The sequence below is a fragment of the Thunnus albacares genome, chromosome 10 (genome assembly GCF_914725855.1).
Source record: "Thunnus albacares chromosome 10, fThuAlb1.1, whole genome shotgun sequence".
Classification (NCBI taxonomy): Eukaryota; Metazoa; Chordata; class Actinopteri; order Scombriformes; family Scombridae; genus Thunnus; species Thunnus albacares.
The window spans coordinates 10,917,363-10,938,978 of record NC_058115.1 but is presented as its reverse complement, the minus strand read 5'-3'; the positions used below and the strand labels follow the sequence as shown (position 1 = coordinate 10,938,978).

Below are 21,616 nucleotides of genomic sequence, written 5' to 3'. Positions count from 1 at the left end.
CACAGTAGTGATGAGTTGCTGGACAATTGTTTTCTCCTCGTGAATCCTCATCACACTCTTTCCTCTGTGGTTACTGTATGTCAGTGGTGACATCCTTATTCTCAGAGGCTTTTATGTAACATTTCCCTATATACAGTGAATTTAAATTCATTCAGAATTTTTGAAACAATGCCTGCAGCAGCCGTATACAGTACCTGTAGCACTATGAACTGTTCCAGTTGACCCTTCTTCCTTCTTTCTCTAATTATCTCACAGTAACGGCATTTCCAGTTACTCAAATGTCTCTGTGTTTTCTCTTTTGTTAAAGAATAAAGCTGGGAATATGTATCTTATATTGCCAAAAAAAACACCATGAAAAGACCAAAACCAACAATGAATTGATCTTAATAAGTATTGTCTCTGTAGACTTTCACTGAAAAACACACCTGTCAGTCACTCCATTGCACTGGGTGACATGTTCCTTCATTACTCTGAATGTGGGGACTGTTTGTTTGAATCAGTACCACATATTGTACACACATACATAATCTGCAGCTAACAATAATCCCCAACAAATTCATTATTTACTTCTGTTTATGTATTGTTTACTTGAGATGGACTAAGGCATTGTAGGTTTTACTCTTACTATGGGATTTGTTGATAATAGGAAATTACTGAATAACATCAGCCTTATTCTGTCATGTGTTTTCATACTGTAAATGCTATTGTGTTTCCTGAAATGTTTGTTTTATTGTCATTGTATTTTTTTTGTGTTCTGTTTTGTTCCTGTCTGTTGTCCACTACTGTTGCACCTGTAGGGCTATTGTATAACCCCTATATTCCTACATCTGAAAGGACAATAGCACAGAGTAAACAATCAGCAAACAAAATATCATTCTTTATGTTTCCAGACATATCTTCCAGAGATACAGAAAAAAACACATTTATAAAACATATATTACAAGCACAATGCATTGTAATAACCACAGAATGCATCATACAAAAGGCACATGCTTTAAACTTACTAAATCTCTGAAAACTTTACAGTATTGACATCATCTTTCCTACAATAAGTGCCATATGGCTGGAACGTTGCATTCAGTTTGCCGGCCAAGAGAAATGTGACCAGACAAAGGAAATGTCAATGAAGAACCTATAGTGCAACTGGGAGACTATGTGTAGGCATCATCTAAGTCCACGTGTTCACTATGTGTGTCAGCCGTGTTGTCCACGCCTCCAGCTTTCTCAGTGTTTATGCTAACAGTATCTGACTGATTGTTCTCAAGGTTGCCATCTTTCTGCTGAAGATCTGCATCTACATCAGTGTCTTTAGTGGGAGCGTTTTCCTCATCCTGAATGTCAGAACCAGTGTTTTGTGAATCCGTTTGCTTACTGATGTCACCTGTGACATTAGCAGACATTTGCCCGGACACATTGTGGTCAGTGTTAAAGTCTGAGTGGCCTTTGATCAAATCGTTCCCATCTGTTTGTCTCTGGTAAGTTTGTAAAGTGTCAGTGGAGCTGCTGGAGTCTGTGATCTGCTCTTTTGCTGTGTCGAAGGACTCTGTGAAAATACTGTCACTGTACGACTGACTGGCGATGGTTTCTGTCTCAGACAAGGCATCCACAAAAGGACTGTCCGTATCAGGATGATGAATGCTGTGATCTTCTTTCTTGTTGCCATCTTCAATAATAGTGTCTGTACGTTCATGCCCTGCGTCTACCTGGGTCATACAAGTCCTTGGAAATGAGTCATCGTCACAGTTTTCATTTCCAGGTGCAGAAGTGAAGATGCCGTTTCTCTCAGCTGAATTTTCTGTATGTTCCATATCAGCATCAGAAACATTTTCCTTCTTTTGGCCAGACTCTGTGTCTGCATCAACCATGTTTTCCTCTCCAGCCAGAACTCTCTTCAGACTCTGGGCTCTGTCTCTGTAAACTTGGCACAGCTGAGCATCGGGCATGTGGTTACCATGGATCTCGGCCAGCTTCATGTACACCACATACAGAGCCTCGGGGTTAGCTTGGTCCTCCAAGGCAGCTGCCAGAGCCAAATGGAAGTAGCCCACTGCATCAAAAGCATCCTGGAGAGATTGCACCAAACAGAGGTCAGAAGAAAGATTTTATAGGATTTAAAAAATATATTTTCTTTTGGTGCAAACATTGTCCTATGTTAATTTATTTCTATCTGTTTTTGACAGGAAAATTCATGAAACAAGTACATTTAAAAAAAATAGAATGTCTTCAATGTGAGAAGTTATTTACTTATTGTTTGTTTTTTATTTTGAACAAAAACCCAATAAGATTTTAGAAATTAAAGATGAGATTAAATGATTTGTTAAAAGGTGTTTAACTTTTTAACATCCACCAAGTTGCCGGTGACCCGCTTAAGCCAGTTGTAAGCGGTAGCATCGCGCGGTGATGAGTAAAAGCAATTGGCACAATTTGGCCAATGGGAGACGATTGGAGAGGTTCGGGGACACCAGTGACATCACAAACTAAAAACTAGCGACCTCCCATAAGGTTAGGCCTAGAGGTCTGGAATTTTATACAGGTTGAAAAGATGTAGAAGGTACATGGTGTTCTGCATAGTTGTGGCATAAAGCATGTCCTAATTATTGTTATTCAAATATCATAGACTCATCATAGACAAGGACCAAAAACACTTTTTTGAGCCTTATTTGAACTGATGTAGTTTTGTTTGTGTTTTATCCACATGCTAATCAAGCACATTTCCAGAAACTAGAAGATGTCATTTGTCAAATGAAGCCTAATACATGCATCATGGCCTTACAGTTCTTCTGTTATAAGCTTTTCCATTTCAGTATGCCAAATAGGTGAAAATTCTATAAAAAAGGTGGATGTTAAAGGGTAATGTAAATACATGTTCAATAATCTTTAATATTCTTGACCACAGGAATGAACTTGGATCATTTTTCTTCACATACAGAGTAACTGAAAAACATCAATAACTTGGATAAGTAAGATTTAGTTGATGTCTTTTGGAGTGCTTGTGGTTTAAAACTGAATGTTCTGAATTTTGGTGTCTGCATTTGTTTAGATTTGGATTACAGATTGTTCCTTTAGTATGTAAATTTCAGCAGCAGTTTGAGTAATGTACTGTACATACTCATACTATACTAAATAATATGTCTGCTCATGCAATGCTGAAACTGCTCCTGTACCTTGAGCTTGTGTAGAGTGATATTTCCCAGTCTGCAGTAGAGCTGTGTGTAGTAGTGAGCCTCTCTGGGGTGTTGCAGGACAGGCGGACAGAGAGACAGGGACTTGAGGTAGTAGTTTTCTGCCATCTCGTACTGCTGCAGGCTGTAGTAGACTGTAGCTAGCCGGTGGTAGGCTGTCCTCTCATTCACACTCACTCCTGAGGAAAAACAATAATGGTAGAACTGAACCAGCAGCACCATAGCTAGCTTTACATCTTTAAAAGTGAACTTACAGTTATATGGCACTGACTCTATGACAGGTCGTGCTTCTACTCAGTACCTGTTTTGCTGGCGATCTGAACAGCCAGTGTAGCGTACTGCAAAGCCTCCTCCTGCTCTCCCTGGTTCATCAACAGTTCAGTCAGTTTACTCAACAAGCGGAACTCTGAATGGATGTCCTTGATGCTTCGTGCAAATGGCAGACTGCCATCCTGAAGCAAAATATGAATCATTTTGTTAAATGAGATGCCAAGATTGTCTGGAATTAAAAAGTCATTTAATGAAATTAAAATAAAACAAACAACAGTTTATCATGAGAACAACTGCCTTGTGACATTGTAGCTTTGAGGTGAACAAAATACATCAAATATATTATTAATATATTCTATTTTGTGTTGTGACTTACCCTGTAGAAAGGCAGTGAGGCCATCCTGTTCCTGTGGCCTTTAAAGTAGACATCTCCTGCCTCCTCGTAGATGCACATGGCAAAATGAGGGTCATTCATCCTCAGGGCTGTCTTTACTGCTGCCTGTCAATTAAACAGCAGACTTAATTTATAGTAATGGTTGTATATCCATCATTAGAATCCGATTTGTGAGAATTTGATTATAAATTGTGATAATAAGGGAAACATTAAAAATGTTCAAAATTGAAATTTGATGTGAAATCAAAGCAGCTTAATGAGGATGTGATAAAGCCTCTGTCTTTGCTGTTTAGAAATGAGGAGCTCCTGTGTACAGTGAAGACCAGTTTTTCGGAATAGCGAAGAGCAGAACCAGGAGAAGAAATGGACTGAAAAATATTCACCTCCCCAGCCCTTCTCACCTGCAGGTACATGTCAGCCAGCTCATCCTCTTGGATGAGATAATAGATGCGTCCCACCTGTAACCAGGTCTCAGATTCTTCCTCTCTCTTGCCCAAATCAATAGAAATCCTCAGGCTCTGCTTGGTGTAGTCAAGAGATTTACGAGATGATCTGTAGCACACAATCAGGAATTGATTATTATTAATTATTGTCTTCCTCATAAAAAAACAAAACAGATTGTGAAAGATGAAGAGAGAAAGAAATTCACCTCTCAGTGTTGAGCGAGAGATAAAGGCTACTGAGGATTTCCAGATACTCTCCCTCCAGTCTCTTGTCCTTCAGCTCTCTGGATACTGACACACAGTGCTCATAGTAGACGATACTCTGACCATACAGCAGCATGTCAGCGTACAGCCGGCTCAGCACCTTGGCCACTACCATCTGACCTATGAGAAAACACAGCACATTGGTGACCAGTTGTGCCTGAAGAGAAATATACTGTGGTGTTTGATTCTGAATAAAACTATAAGTAGTTCAGCCTGACTTAGACAGTGGCATTACTGATATTATTGGCCAAATAAAGCTTATCACATCATATATATCAGTATGAACAAATTCCAGTACTTCCAGGCTCTAATATGAGGTACAACAAAGTCTTACTTCAGATTTAAAGGAGTAATAATCAATAGAGCGTTTCAGCTAACTCATTACCTTAATACTGATAATATGTGACTTTATGTTCACACCTTTAATGTGTTAACTTGTACTTACTGTGTAGGTTTCTAGCATGTAGTGCAATTAATAGCCCCATTTCGTAACACGCCCTGATGTCCTGACTCTTCCCCCTGTCTTTGTGGCTCCGGCCCAGCCAAAGGTAGGTCTGAACATGTTCCTCGTCTGTGGGGCTTTCCCAGAGCTCCAGAAAGAGGTGCAGGGATCTGTCAAAACAATAACCATCACAATAAATAACTCTTTGTCAACATTTCCTGTCAGAGCTTCTCTATTGCACCACTTATACGACAAATGATAGGGAGGATATCTGACCTGACCAGGAAGCGCTCTGCTACCCAGGATGCCCCCACATCCAGGGCCAGGCAGCCCAGGTTGGCCAGTGCCAGGGCCTGGTTTCTCTGGTTTCCGCTTTCCCTGGAGATTACCAGGGCAGAGTGGAGATGCCAGCCTGCCTCTGGGACGCGACCCTGTCGCCTAAGACACAAAGCCAAAAGGTTGTGGATCACACCTCGCTGAGTGGGACTGTCCGTGCCCTGAAGAGAGACACACAGAGGCACAGATTACACGTAATACTCATTTGGAGCTTAGGAAAACTAAAACTTAGCTAATGTACTGTACCTGAAGTGATGTAAGCAGTGGCTGTAGGACACTCTGAGCCCTCTCAGCCCGGCCTGTCAACACCAGCAGCCAGCCGAGCAGCACAGAGGCCTGAAAGCCTTCCTCCTCATTGATGTGACCTCCTGTTTCCACTGCCTGTTGAGCACAGCTTACTGCCTTATCAAGAGCATCGTACTGCTGGTAGACTGAGGCCAAGCCCAGAGACAGGTCCCTCTGGGTCTTTAGGTCCTCCCCTTGTTCAGCTATAGCCAAGGCCTGCTGAAGGTAAACCACAATCTGTGCAGGGAGCAGGGAGGTTCCTTCCTTCCAGCACGGGTTCAGACGTACAGAGTTCCTGATAAACAACTCAATCCTCTGGAAGGCGTCATGGAGGGGGTGGTCTTGTCTTGAGTCCAGGCTCAGTGAGGCCAGTGCTAAGTAAGGCATGTATTTACGATGATAGAGCCAGCTCAAGAGCCAGTTCAGGTCCAAAGGAACTATGGGCCGCCCCTCACTGGCAGAGAGAGTCACTGTGAGAAACTGGAGTCGCTCAACAAAGGGGAGGGCATCATCGGTCTTCCTGAGAAGCAGAAATAGGCTGGAGATGAGGTAGCAAACGCGGGCCTCCATTTGTTTGTCCCCCATGACCACAGATCTCCTCAGGAGCAGATTCAGCAGTTCAACTTCGTCCATGGAAGTGAAGGTGTGGCTGGGGAGACAGAGGAGCAGGGCACTGGCCTTCTCCAGGGTCTGGGGCAGCTTGTCTGTCATACGCTGCTTCAGATAGACAGCGGTGAGGTTGGTGGTGAGAGCGATGAGGAGTGGTGTGTCTGAGAAACTGTCCACGTGAACACTCAGGGCCTCCTCAAAGTACACTCGTGCCTGATGATGAGAGTAAATTTATATGTAGGAGCTGGTTTCTTACAGATGTAGACTTATGAAGGATAACATACCCGGGAACTATATTACTATATAGTTGATAGACTGAAATTTAGATAAGAAAACATATTTTATTGTGAGATGTTGAGCAGCATCTCTATTATTAACAGAAGCTCAAACCTCTTAGTTTGACAATAGTAATTGTTGTTTATTGAAAGTATTTTAACCTTTTATTTAATTTAATGGCTATTGCACATTATTATTATGTTCACTTAATTGTCCCTCTAATGAAAATGTTCCTTGTAATAATAAGGAAAATCCATTGTACTATAAAGCACAAACCTGGGAGAGCTTAAGCTTTCTGGCACAGAGTCTTCCCAGGAGAAAGCATGCCCGTCGATGTGCCCAGTGCATGTCCATCCTCTTGGCACACTCCCTGACACTCTCGAGGTGCCCTGATAGCTCATCCTCACTCTTCCCGTTGAAGGTCACCCACAGGAAGGAATACTGCAGGTCATACAGAGGCAGGAAGTCCTCCTGGAAGAAATAACACACAAACGAAAGAATTAGGAAGAGTCTCCTGACAGGCTGTGTGTGTTTAGTATAAATAGAGTTAATGGGGCCGACACAAGAAAATAAACCCACAGTTACTATTTTAAAAACAGATTCTTGTTTCAAGTTTCAAACCTGAGACTTTACACTGTGGAATGTGGTGAATTTGAATATGTATTGGCATCTTCAAACCAATAGGCCAAAGTTTGTCTGAACCAGCAAGATTGAGTGAAGTCAACTCCAAGTCCTGACTAGTTGGTTTAGAATCAAAATCTGCTTTAATAGCCACAACAAAATCATCCTCAAGGTGTTTCTTTTGACATACAATCAAGTTTGATTCAACCAGAAATACAGTTTTTGACAAAACCTTGAAGGGATGGTTGAATTAATCAACTGAAACTGAGCAGACCACATCAGTGTATTCATACAGACCTTTGAAATTCAGAAGAGAAATTGGTTTAAAGATTAAATTAAAAATTGTGGTCTGGTGGTGGTGCCAAAAAGAACAGTGAGTAACTCATCAGTGCAGACATACAGTGACTCTCTCTTCATGCCTCCGTCACACTACCAAATCCACTTACAAATCACACACTAAATGCTTGTCCTGATCAGAATTGTGTTTATAAACCATATTAAAGGCATGCCTAAAATCTGCTCTTTCAAATATGGTGACAGTTGTATGTAGTTCACAGTACTACATTTCTTGAATGGACATAAAATATGATCAAGTGGTAATATTAAGTTCCATAGGCATAAAAAATGAGAAAAGAAAGGGATTAAAAGCCTACAATCTGAAGCTTGGGGGGCCTGGTTTGTAATAAATAAATAAATGAATGACTGAACTGGGACTCTACTGACCTGGAAGTGATCACAGTTGAGCAGGGTCAGTGTAGGGTCACTGAGCTCCGACTCCTCCCCCTCCCAGCTGTTCTCCTCTAAGAAGAGAGGCGGATCTTCCTGGAACTCGTCCAGTTCCCTGAAAGTGTCGTCCAGAGTGAAGGACAGGCGCTCTCCCTCCCGTGGCAGAGGATTGTGGGAGTGATAGAAGGACAGACGAGGAGAGGAGTGAGAGAGAGAGTGGCGAGGAGAGGACTGGTAGGGGGGTGTCCCTCCACCTCTCTCTGAAATGACGCTCTGACGGGTGCTTGTAAGAACCTTATGATCTGAGAGGAAGACAGATGTTACAGAATATTGGAAAAGTGTAAATAAACTGGTAAAATTAGATAATTAGATTTGAGCTTTTTAATGAAATATCTTTACTTGGGTAAACAAATTGTATTCTGTCTGGAGTTATCACACTGTTTCATTACATTAAGCTCAAAAAACACAATTAAATGTAGATCATTACCATGTTTTGGCCGATTCCTGATGTACATGAAGTCAGACTCATCCAGTCTATCTGGAAACACACAAGGAAAATCAATTTAAGTCAGTGTTCCAGTTGGGGATAGAGGAGAGGAGGAAACTATTTTTTCCCCCAGAATGAATAAAAAAACAGAACCACTATTTAGGAAACAAGCAGGAGCTTCACATTAAACCAATCATGACCTATATTTCAGTTAGTGGCACAACCCCCAACAAAAAGTACAAGATCGCTTGAGCTTTACCTAGCCTGTACACAGAGCTGATGTCAGATGAGAAGAGTCTTTCCAGCAAGCCACTGTCACTTGGCTCAGAGCTACATGGGTTAATCTGCGCCAGGCTGGCCCTCTCCTCCTCAGTCAGAAAGACCAATTGTCCATCTCTGTGCGGGGGAAACAAAGGCAGCATTATCATTTCAGCTGTCTCTCCGGCCTCCTCCGCTGATCCATCCCGTCCAGACTGCAGATATACTAAATAGGATTTCATAAAAGATAAGCGCAAGACTATAAACATGAGGTAACTAATATGGATTTGATGAAGATAAAGTGCTTTAAAGTTGCAATGACGCACAACATCATCAGACCACTAAGTTCTGGCATGCATGACATAACTATGTGGGACATCTTACAGGGGTATGGTGTCCAGAGGCTTGACATGGGCCTTCTGAACAAAGCCAGTGTGTCCTGTGGAAGTGTGTTTTCCTATGAACACGGCCAGGCCTCGGACTAGTAGACCCTGGATCTCCACAATGTCACCTTGACTCAGCTGGAGCTCGTCTTGCCCCACTGGACTGTAGTCAACCACCGCTACACATGAACCTGTCACTGAGGTAAATAATGAGGAGAATGAGATTAAGTCAAGCAAAAAGACTTTGATACTTTTGGTCATTGTGTATAGTTTAATGATAAATATGATACTATAATGTCTTATATGATAGTGAGGAATCAACAGGCTATTTTAAAGTCTTTTCACAAATGCATATGGGTTAGAGCTACTCTTTAACATATGTATATGCATAAGCATATTAGTATTGATCTGCTGTGGGTGTGCACTGCTGTGTGTTCCAGTAAACAGGAAGTGGTTGGGTTTGATATTACCTTCTTTGTGTGTAATCAGTAAAATTACTGACACAAACACAATGTACAGTGAAGTTACATCAGACAGACAATTACACTAGACAATGTATTTCTCGCCTTTTGTGAGGAAGTATTGACCTCTTTTGATGAACTCTCATACAATAGACATCCAGAAATTCAATTATGGTATAAGCTGACCTCATTCAACCTAGAATAAGCCTTCAGAGTGCACACAGAGACTTAAAAAGTGACATTCATAATCTTGTCTGACTTTGGTTTTAGAGATATTTCACTTCTTTTCCAAACTACCTGCATTAATGTTGCTCTCCACCAACTCCTGGTGGAAATATCTGGCTCTTCAGCTGCTAAATGCTCAATTTTCTTCTTCAGCTAGTTGCTAACAAACTGCCAGCATCAAACTGCCATTTGATGCTGGTCAGGTAACACACACTGCATCTTGAGTGTTTTTTGGCTGAAAAAAGCTTAAATCTGTCTGAAACCAACACTGATGACAGCAAAACTGCAGTCCTTAGAACTAAAACACTGAGCTGAAAGATGCTAACGTGCTCCAGAGAGCTAAAATGGCCTGCAGAGTTGTGTTACAATTCTATGTGGTTTTGTCAGTACGAGCAATCCCTTTCACTATTACCCTTAGTCATTTGACACAAATATAAACATACTGATTAGAGCAGTGGCAAAGTTAGCATATGTACAATTATATTTGATTACAGCATCTTCCAAATTACTATGATAGCATATGTTTTTGATTGTTGAGAAATGAAACCTGTCCCAGGGTCAGATCAGTTGGTAAGGGGGTATATAGTGGCAGGCTGATGTCATGTTTCATTCCTGATACTACCACCGAAAGGCGCCAATGTATATACACATATTTGCCTTAAATATCACTACCTGGGCTCAGCATATAGTACATATGTGAGAAAACCATAGTGTACAATGTGCCTTGTGTGTTAACATGTGACTGTATATGTCTGTATGGCTCTACCAAATGGATGTTCAAACGGTTCCTTTTCTGTTGGCGAGCATCCAGTATTGCCTGGGTACTTCCTCAGGAACCACCTGACCAAACAGGAAGTACAGTTAAATAAATGTCAAACTCATAGGTACAACTGGTCATCAACTGTAGTGCTGCTCTGGTTATTCAGCAAAAAAATGACAAGAGATTGTGTGAATCCTACTTTTTCTTAAAGCATGCATCAAGGGATTTGTGACAGAGGTTTCTCATATGAGCAGTGACTCACTGATAGAAGGGGTAGGGCAGTGGCTGCATGGCGTTGACAGGCACCTGGCCATGTTGTCCTGTGGAAAGCATGGTGCCCTCCCACATGTCCTGCCCTGTGTCCTTCACCATCAGCAAGTCATTCTTTTTGAATGACAGCTGTTCATCATCATCCTGATCCTGCTCACTTCTTGTAAATAGCGCCTTAGCGAAGAAGGATCCTGCAAAGACACTGATTTATTAGTAGGCAACCTCAACCCAAATAAAAATGTATAAATCCAGACGTACAAAGCGTTTTCAGGCAGTGTTTCTGTGTTGATAAAAGTCACCACACTTAAGTTAAAGATCAGTAAAACTGCTACTGTACAGCTGCTGCGCCCTCATTCAGTCACTGGCAAATGATGGATGTTTTTTATTTCCCTCTATTAAGTTAATGTAATTCTCATCACTCTTTGCCAACACTGCAGTCCTATTATATGTTTCCGTAAAGCTTTTTGCCTAGGGGAAATGTTCAGGAGAAAACAGTGATGTCTGTGTAGACTAGGCAGGAGCAAATCAATGGACATTCTTGGGGGTAGGGAGAATAGTTTTGCTTTAGCAGAACACTGGCACACTAATTTTGTAATGCATAAAAAATCTGAGCAAATTGCACAAATTCAGAGATTCAGTTTCTATTTAATTCAATTGTGGAAGATATTTAGAACACAAAGGGCAGCTGTAGTCAGAAATAGAAATGGGATCATATTGCTGATTGGTAAAAAAAAGTTTATTGTAGTTTAGGGGTTACTGCAGCTGTGCACGGTAGGGAACAAGAGTTCCTCAACTAAATATAAGGTGTCCAAGGCTATAATTTGTGCAAAGTTGTATGTGGTAGTTTATTCCTTAGTTTTTCTTAGTGTTAATTGAGGTCAGTGAAAAAATGGATTAAGAATAATGGGATCAAATGGCAGCTGCAGTCAATTACTGTATAATTGCAGTACAATTAACAATGACCAGATTCAAGATATATCTAACCATGACTGCTTTTAAAGAATATGATAGTCACTACAGTCAAGGAGTAGAAGAAGAGGACAAGGCACTGCTCAGTTTAGAGTCATGCTAAAGCCACATATTTAATGAACCAAGCTACAGATTTTTAATTACAGATGTACTGACTCATCTGACTAACATTGTCACTCTTCCAACCTCTGTGTTAATAATGAAAATGTTCAAAAGGTTCATCAAGTTTCCATTAAATGGCTGACTGTGAAGCATAGCAATACTGACCCTCCTGTAGCAAAAGTCCCAGGTAGAGGGTGGCCAGATGTTCCTCATCCACTGTTACATTGATCTCCAAGTCACTGAGCAGCTCCTGGTCCAGCCAGAAGGACTGATCGCACAGGAAGTTCTCCAAGCAGCGAGCCACATAGCCTGGGAGAGAGTACAAATACAAATACTGCTAATACTACTTATGCTAACAACTCTAATGATATCACAACTAATAACCAGTTACATTATCAACACTGTTGCAAGTATAAAAATCAAATAAATGCATTAATACCAAAAAATTCCAATACATAAGAGTAAAATGTCATCCAAAACAGTCCTGATTAGTCCTACCTAATGCTAGGTAAGTTGAAAACTTCCAGATTTCCTCCACAGTCTTGAATGTGATTACAAAGCTATCCTTCTCTGCGTGGACAGACACCAGACGTGCAGACAAGTCCTGCAGAAACAAAGTCTCATGTTTCAGTAACCGAACATCCATCCATCTCCATGAAGTGCCCAAACATATACAGGATCACAGTAGTGCATTATATAATATACTTTAAGGCACATTATTGTTCACTATGACGTTAGAAGGTTTTAGTAAGTGCAGTAATGTCTGTGGAACATCTGTATTGACAGGTCTGACTGTCACTCACTTTAAAGAGCTGGATGACGTCCTGGCTGTTGCTCTCCACCACTCTTAGTCGAGTGCGCAGGGCCTCCTGAAGGGCCCGGTCAGGATCCACACTGGAGCGCCGCTGCCCGGTGAACAACAGCACAATTTCTAGCAAAAGATCAAGATGAATTCTGTGATTAATCACACTTAAATGAGATGAGTTGTTTCTTTTATTGGAATAATACGGAACAGAAAACAAATACCATGGAAATAAGCTGAGAAGAGACATAAGCTTAAAGAAGAAGATTCATCCCTTCTGTCATCAGTAAGGGTGTAAACAAAGGAAAATCCTTTTGTTAATTCATGCATGAATACATCTCTGCAATTGTCTAATTGTGTAAAACTAACTAAAACTAAGACTGGGATGAGATGGTTTATTGCAAGAGAGACAAAACTTTAAGGAGTTCATTAAAGATTTTCTGCGGGAGCTCATATTTCTGGGAGATGCTTTATGAGCACAATGTTAGTCCTCAGAGGAATAACAAAGCTATTAGACCTCTTACTGGACCCTCAGTGTGGCCATTTAAATCCATTTGAGAGGAAGAACCTGGGGGAATGTGATGGATAGAGCTAAACTGCTGAGTGAGTAAAACATTAGTAGACAGGGAAATGCTTCATCAGTATGCATGAATATAATATTCATGGGAAATGCATCTGTGTATAAGATATAACTAGTTTAGACTGGCTGATGTACAAACTAGTAGAAACATAATCAGACATTGGACTATGGCAAAAGCATTTTGAAATGTACCTGAGGAGAATTTCTCTCCCAGTGACACAGTACTTCCTCTACAGAAGGCTTCTTTCCTCTTCCAATAGCTGTCTGGCTCTACCCCTCCTTCACCTGACTCCACCACTGGACCGTCCTCCTCCTCACCTGTGCCTGAAAGAAGACAAAAAATCAGGACAGAAAGTGCTGGATCAAGTTTAAGATGCAATCTTTTCTGATTCAAGGCAAGAAGGAGAGCGCACGTGGCTTTCCTTTATGCACACTGAAGCACAGTAGAAGACTAAACCCTGTATGGTTTAAGCCAGTGTTTCCTAAACACTGTATTGTATTTAGGTTTTTTGTCTGATAAGGGCAGGTGTGTAATATGTGGAAACAATTTTATCAGGAAGGTCATCAAAAGCGCGGTTCAAAGTACACTGCAATTACAACACAAGATTTTACGGGAACTGTTACCAGATGACACACGATAGTAATCTCTGTTTTGTCATTTCAGATAAAAAAGATATCTCTGGTCAGTATTTAGTGGCATGGTACAGGTTGATATAGCTTTTTTCTAATCTTTGTCTAATGTACCCCCACAGTCTTGTAAGATGAACTCAGTTATCGCTTCATCAATGCCCAACGTCCAAATACGTTCATTACATTACATATTAAACAGGATGTTATACCACTATAAATTATGTAAAAGTGAATATTGTTGCAAGACTTTTTTCATACAACTGAACTGTCAATATTTAGGTTAGTTTGGTTTAGTTAACATTCACTTTGCCACTTGGGATTGGCAGAAGCTGGACCTTACAACAATTTATCCATGACTATTTCATTTATCCATGACATTTAGCTCTCTGTTTTCTCTACTAATCCAACTGCTATCTGCTAACTTGCTAACTAGTTTTTGAGTACTCTCAGGTGCAAAATTCACCTGACAGGTGTTCAGGTGTTACAGCTGACTCAATATATGGATTTTTTTTTTCATCGTAATCTCCATTTTTTTCTAATTAGTTTAGCTAATGACTCGACTTCATAATCTTTACAAATACCCCACTGGCAACTGCTGTGTCCCTGGTTGGGAATAACTGAATTAGAGTATATGAAGTTAGTATGTTCTCCTCAGCACATAAACAGGATCTTAATCGTTTCAAAACCTATAAATATCAGCCAGATGGATATATATATATAACAGCTGGCTGTAACCATAAAGTGGCGGCAGGCTTCCCCCTGGTTTGTTCCATTGTGCAGGGAGGATGTCCCAAACACTTCCTCAGTTTGTGACCACAGAGACAGCAACACCACTCCTTCTCAAATAAGCCTCATGATGTTGTTTGTGCTCCAAACTTAACAGAGTAGTCTTTAATAACACGATTTCAGATTATGCAACATACTCTACCTTGAGTCATGATGTCATTTCCAGGGAAGTGTTCATTTGTTCCCCCAAGGGTATATGGCGGTTCCCTCCAAAGAGCATCCAGCTCAGCGGGAGAGATGTCTGTGAAAAGAGGAACAAATCAGTGTAACATGAACCCAAAAAAAGAATGCATTCACTTCCCTCTATGATCCCCTTTAATCCATTAAACATAAAATATTTCAAAGTTTTCATTCATTTCAAAAAACGTATTATTGCTTAGGCAAGGGGTGGGAGTTAATGTCACTGGGGGAGACGAGTACAGCGGTTTACACTAGAAATGCAAAGTTTGAGCCATAGGTTAGTGTGAGGAGTTATCAGGGTTTGGAGGGGTACAATAACGTTGAACACACAGACACACAGCTGCACTGACATCAGAGAAACCTCCAGACTCACACAGCTGCCCTGCCCCTGACTCCTGAGAACGTACTTTTACGTCAACACAGTCACATGTTTTCAGACACACACTTAGACACCATCTTAAATGAAAAAAAGGGAAGATACTGTGAACCAAATAGTAATCATTTTCATTGAAATGCCATTTTTCTTCTTGTTCAGCATGCTGTGTCAGTGCAAAAACACAACAGAACAGTATTATCTTGATGCAACGCATTCACCACAAGACAATGGGGCGCACAACTTAGCAATACAATGCAACATGACATTATGCTGAAGAGGACAACAGCCTATTCTTGTCCATCCTACAACACAGAGCATAGTTAGCACCAACGGGACTGCTTGAGTCAACACAAGCACAGTCATGCTGCTATAGTACAGGACAGAAACACACCATGCCCTTTTTACCTTCTTGGCTAAGCGTGTTACCCATGTTGTCTATTGACCTATGCTCCTGTCTGCCTATCTGAATGTAGCAGTGCGTCTCATGACGGCACAGTTGTAGCACACAGAGCGGGCTGGGACCGACCTGTGAAGGAGGAGAGGCAGACTTTGATGAGCGGTCCACAGCAGGAGGAGTTGAGCAGCGGTCTGCAGCAACAAGACGCCATCTGGCCCAAGAGCCGGCAGCTCCCAGAGATCAATGCCATCCCATCAGTTCCCCCCCAGCCTCTTTAACAACAACTCACTCTCTTCCTCTCTGTTGGACAAGCCCCATTTCCCTTCCTATTTCTGTATTCCCTTTCCTGTCCCGCTCACTCTTTCTCCCCACCAGTTAGTATTTGCTGGATGTGTCTCCTCTGTCCCCTTTTGCAAGCCGTATCTCTTCTTCTCTATCTGTCTGGGTCTGCTTCTCTTTGTAATCCTTCTGTCTCTTGCTGTCTCCATCTACCTCCTCCCACCAGCCTCTCTCTCTCTCCCTCTCTCTCTCTTCAGTCGCTGCCCAGTCAGTCAGTGAAAGCACAAAGCACTCTCTGCGATTGGTATGAGTGTGTGGGGGGCAGGCCTCAGAGAGAGTTTCCCTGTGTGAAAATATGCACAGAATGTGTGTCACAAAGACAATGTGTGTGTCTTTTGTGTGTGTTGCTCAGATAATGTATTGCTGATCCACTGTAAGGCAATGCCACGGAGGGACAGGCTTCAAGGTCACAGGGAGGGGGGAGTGAGAGTTGCCTGGTGCCATAGATCGAGGATCAGTTTATCCACATCACAACTCTGCTCTCAGCCATCAGATGAGTAACAGTCAGACAGACGATATGGCATCAGCACACCAGAGTGACATCATCCTGCACTGTTAGGTCACCGTGAAGCAAAAATATGGAGGTACAAAATGGATTTATGCGATTAGGTGGTGGCAGCGTCCAGTTTTTCATTGTTCAAGGTTCCAAATGGTGTAAATATAAAATGGGGATTCTTATACTCTACAGAATTTGCTGCCATGGGAAGGTCAGAATGAATGACCTTATATGACCTTTTACTATCTGAGAAGGGAATAGCCTGTAATGCAGCAATGGCTCCCTTGGAGAATTTCTTAGTATTGCTTTAAAAGGGTAAAAAACGACTGATATTATGATGTTCTCTACAGCATCCAGTCTGCAGACAGAGGCATAACATAACCATCACCATGTAACTGGTTGGTAAGTAGCACAATATGCTCACTTAGGTGGAAACAAAACATCCAATTAGTGCCAATATTTAACACCACACTAAGTGTGATGTTCCTGATCTGGGTGTGTCATAATCATATATTACCGATAATGTTCATGCACTAATGTATGAGGACATGTAGCGGCCAACTGGCAAACAAATGTTATCATCTTTATGTAAAGAAGCTCTCAGTAGGATGTACAGAGTGATACAATACTCTGATGTTTTACTGGTGGATACCATAAATGCACTGTTGAGTACAGAAAATATCTCACTATACACTGTGACAGGACAAAGAAAAAGATAAAGCTGGATAAAACACACGGTTTAAATACACATAGTGGCTTTAATATGAGAATATTCTAAAATATAGTTATGAAGATTAGCCTAGCCTGTCATGTCACTTAATGTAATACTGTGGATGGATGAAGCAACCAAAATAAATGGAAAGTGGGCATCTAAGTCTTCAGATTACTGATGGTAAAATAAAATTACATTTAGAGTAAAATGGCTGAATTTTCTTGCTGCATTAAAGAAGCACATCTCCTGCCTTGCACACAGAAATATAATAACCAATACTGAATTTCAAGCTTTATTATTTCTTATGTAAAAGCAAATGGAATTTGTTTGAGTAAGCTACTTTAGAAATAAAATGTAATTTGATAATGAAGGAAACTTTATTTCTATATTTTGAATAAACATTAGACTTAGTGTTTATCCTCTTTGATGAATGGTCACAGTATTGGTAGTAACATGACTGGTACACATAGACCCCAACTAGTTCATTATTTTTAGCCTCATTCTCACTTCCCTTTACCACCAGCCTTACTGATACCACCACTGTGAGTCAACTACTGTCTATTGTTCACTTTCGGAGAAATACTATTTTCGTGCTTACCCAAAATAGGAGAAACTCATTGATGCATAAAGGATGGGTTCAGAAATTTTAAATATATCTTAAAACAACAGTCAGGTGCCCATATGAACACTGAAAGAGGTTTTCCTCGCTGTGATCATTCCTCCTGTTCATACTGGCCATAAAAAGATCCCCTTCAAATGCGCTTTCATTGTAAGTGATGGAAACCAAAATCCACAGTGTGTCCACATAGTCATTTTGTGCAAAAATGCATTTAAACATTTATCTTAAGCTTATATGAGGCTTCAGCAGTTTGAGTTAGTTATATCAAGTGGATATCTGACACATTTACAGTCTTTTTAGTATAAAATTCCCTCTTTGTGTTTCCTCGGATAGTGTTTCCCTGTTGAGCTGCAGTGGAAGTATAGTAACAAAAAGCGGGACTTTAGCACTGATAAGACCGTAACGTTGAAAGATATCTACTTGATTTGACTCATTTGGATGCTGAAGCACAGAAGGACGCTTGTGGATTTTGGCCCCCATCACTTACATTGTAAATGCATTATGAAGGGATCATCTAATAGCCATTATGAACAGGAGGAATGATTATGGCAAGAAAAATCAGTTGGGCACCTGACTGTTGTTTTAAGACAGACTTGAAAAACTGTGAACCCGGACTTTATCGTCTCTGCAAGATAAAACTTTTAAATTTCTCTAAACAATGATGGCTGGTTTAGGAATACTACATATTGCTAATTACACTGTGAGCAAAGATGGGCAAGCCAACTGATCTGATGTGATGATGGAAAAGAAAAAGTTTTACATTACAGAAGAGATGCTCACATGATGCATGATTGTATGACTGGTGTCAGCCGCCACTGCATCGAATCACCGATCACAGCAAGCAAACAAATGCATTGTTTCTTCCTTTTCTGTGCCCAGATCGTTCCACTTCTTGGACATGCTGTAGACAAAGTGGCTTATATCCTTGTCTGAGATCAGTCTCTTCATCTTGTTTATGTGGCGGCTGAATGGTCATGATTGAATCTGTGCATGTGTATCTTGTGAGGCAGAAAGCTGTAAACAGGCTGGAGGCGTGTCAAGGCATATCCTGACACTCTTTAGACTCCTCTCCTTCTTTCACCATAGTGCAACATATTCTATCTAATCTAATAAACACAGACAGCTCAAGGCTGATATGTGCAGGTCACATGCCAGGCCTTTGTTAGCACCAAAAGCTGTATGAGGGACAATAGTTGTCTCCAAACCGCCAAACGCTATATCCACTTTAAAACAAAAATACCAACAATGCAATGTTTCTGGTCATGCAGTATAAGTCACAATATCATTTTTACTGTGCACCTGTGGATCTAGCTATTGTTTCCTGGCAGCTGGAGCATTAAAAACCTTTCCTCTTCTGAATGACTGCACACACTGTGGGCAGCTTTACTAAAGTCTTGCATAAACAATACATATGATTGAACACAACAAGCCAAAAATACAGTGTGTATTGCCTTTAATGACGGGGATTCACAAGCCCAATGACCACATGCCATAAGGGACTTTATAGCCCCCACACAGTCTGAAGCCACAGCAAAGCCCGAGCTGCAATTGTGACACTCGGCAGTCCATGACAATAACATTCAACCTAATAAGAAACATATGGTGTCAGCGCTGTCTGGCTGTGTTCAAATGCATGACAAACAGGGTCGTTTGAGGTGTGTGTGTGTGTGAGTGCAATCTGGGTTTGTAGATTTGGAATATGTGGTATAAGAGTTAGCGGAGAGTAATATGAGACAGGGGTTATGTGCTCTAAGTTTAGACTAACCCCCTGTTAGCTCACTCACATGCCTGTGTGTCTAGGACAGAGCTCCCTGCAGGGAGATTCCACACTGCTGCATAGCGGCATTTATACAACTCTGAAATAAACATTGTGGAACTATAACTACAAATTAAGCTTTCAGGCTCTTTGGTTTTATTTCCACAATCTGACATTCTTTAATTCATTAGAAATAGACTAAACAGAGACAGAAGCGGAGTAGAGACATGAGAAAATGTTTGATTATCATGTGAAAATTTCCTTCTCTGCTTGCATTATCAAACTACTAGCGCACTAAATAAAGTATTCTAATCACCTCATGATAGTCACTGCCTATTGGATTGACAAAAACTTTATGGTTATGTGACCAAGTACAAAGTACAGTGGTGTTAAACCTGCTTGAACAGAATGAGGCTCGTTGCATACAGTAAGACTTACAGAGAAGTCAGAAGTGTTGAAAGTAGAAAAAAAAAGCAAGTCTTACCTCTGTGTTGCTGCCAGCTCTCCCCTCTCACTTCATTCCTCATGAGTGTGGCAGAATGTGCGTGTATCTATGGATCTCTGCGTGTGTGTATGTGTGTGTGTGTGTGTGTGTCAGTGGGTGTGTGTTTCACCGTTTAACTGGTGAAGTGCCTTTAATGACAGCTGCCGAAACTGCCGTCATTCTCCACTGTCGCTCCAAAAATCACAAGATGAAAGAAAGAAATCACAGTAAGAGCGTGTAAGTCAGTAAGAGTGTGTGTGAGTGTGTGTGCCTTTGAGCGCTACAGAAGCTATCCCAGACGGCATGTCTATGACTGAGGAAGTTTTCTTTTTTTTTTTTTTTTTTTTGCTGCTGTAACTCCTCCCATCATTTCTTTGGGGCAAGTTTTCTCTCTCTCTGTTTCTCTCTCTCTCTCTCTCTCTCTCTCTCTCTCTCTCTCTCTCTCTCTCTCTCTCTCTCACTATCTCAATGCACGCGCACACTCTTCCATTTCTGTCAAAAAAATTGGAAACATAAGAGCCTATAAGAGGATTGAAACAGTAGAAACAGGTCAGGTTGCAATTATATTTTTGACCTATTTTTAAAAGCTATTAATCTCTGGCAATTATGTGACTCCTCTTCCCATTTCGAACAGCAAAAGTGTATTTCCTCATTCTACAACACCTGTCGCACCAGTTTGGTTTGACGCGCCCGCAATCAGAAGATGACAGCAGATTGAAGGCGACAACAATCAGCTGGTTTGTACAATTGTTCAACCCATACCTGAGGTATCACTGGTCTTCAAACCAAAGGTGTGGTGCATTTTCATTGTCCTACACATCACTTCACACTGCCTGCATTCCTCTGATGGAAATACCTGGAAATGTGAAGTATATACCCTTGTGTGCTTGCATGACAATGCAAAAACAACCTCCTCCATTACCTCCCTGTGTACAGCAGTGACCTCTCTATCATTAACACTCTTTCACTTTCTGGATCATGTCCATCCTTATATCTGTGTGTGGGGAGATAATAATCCCCAGGCCAGCGGTGCTTTGGTTTCTTGTGTGTTTTTTTCTCTTTTTTTTGCCTGCTTAGTTAAATATAAAATCTGGAACTGATTGTGTATCCCCAGCCCCCAGTGCACCATGGCAAAGTCACCCTGAACACAGAATATCAGCCCTGCACTGCACATGTGATCATGCAATTTGCTATGCAAGGCTGCGGGACACAGACCATTTATTCTGCTCTGTTTGCAAAAGTGTGTGTGTGTGAATGTGCATGTGTGAGTGTGTGTGTGTGAGTGTGAGGCAGCAAAAGAGAGGGAATGTGGGTGTATAGAATAGCAACAAATTACAAATAGACAGGAATGGGTGGAGAGAGAAGCATAGCGTTACAGGGTGGATGGCAGATTGTGTGTGTGTGTGTGTGCGTGTGTTTGTACACTCTCCCCTGGCTATGTAGCTGGACAAAGGGCAAGGATTGTGAGGGTTAGTGAAGAATGCAGCATACTGCTGATCAGTGCTACTGACAGTGGACACATGGGCTGATTGACAAACAAAAGACACAACCTCCAACAGAAAAACACTGAGTGGTTGATTAGGCCATACAATGTGGCAACACACCAGGACTGCAAAAAAAAAAACAAAACATGATCATGTCTCCATCATGTGTTCAGCGGTTAATAAAAAAGTATAATTTGTGCTCAGTGTTGCAG

At 41.2% G+C, this 21,616-nt stretch overlaps 1 protein-coding gene across 4 annotated transcripts; it reads right to left on the bottom strand.

Annotated features, from left to right (window-relative positions):
• Nucleotides 1–849: 849 nt before the first annotated feature.
• On the bottom strand, nucleotides 850–20,267 carry sh3tc2 (SH3 domain and tetratricopeptide repeats 2). 4 transcript variants are annotated; one of them, XM_044363762.1, is made up of 23 exons: nucleotides 19,921–20,267; nucleotides 15,523–15,643; nucleotides 14,704–14,802; nucleotides 13,338–13,469; nucleotides 12,567–12,694; nucleotides 12,262–12,367; nucleotides 11,929–12,072; nucleotides 10,685–10,883; nucleotides 10,429–10,502; nucleotides 8,978–9,173; nucleotides 8,595–8,731; nucleotides 8,336–8,386; nucleotides 7,846–8,150; nucleotides 6,778–6,972; nucleotides 5,578–6,438; nucleotides 5,272–5,492; nucleotides 4,999–5,165; nucleotides 4,496–4,673; nucleotides 4,248–4,398; nucleotides 3,829–3,951; nucleotides 3,484–3,634; nucleotides 3,165–3,361; nucleotides 850–2,063 (listed from the first exon to the last, which is right to left on the bottom strand). In XM_044363762.1, exons 2-23 carry the CDS (start codon nucleotides 15,545–15,547, stop codon nucleotides 1,152–1,154), a joined length of 4,752 nt encoding a protein of 1,583 aa, XP_044219697.1. In that variant the 5' UTR covers nucleotides 15,548–15,643; nucleotides 19,921–20,267; the 3' UTR covers nucleotides 850–1,151. The 4 variants fall into 4 exon arrangements, with proteins under 4 accessions (XP_044219697.1, XP_044219696.1, XP_044219698.1 ...); XM_044363761.1 differs by lacking the exon at nucleotides 15,523–15,643 and having other exon boundaries at nucleotides 19,921–20,260; XM_044363763.1 differs by lacking the exons at nucleotides 15,523–15,643; nucleotides 19,921–20,267 and adding an exon at nucleotides 18,461–18,680.
• Between the last annotated feature and the right edge of the window lie 1,349 nt (nucleotides 20,268–21,616).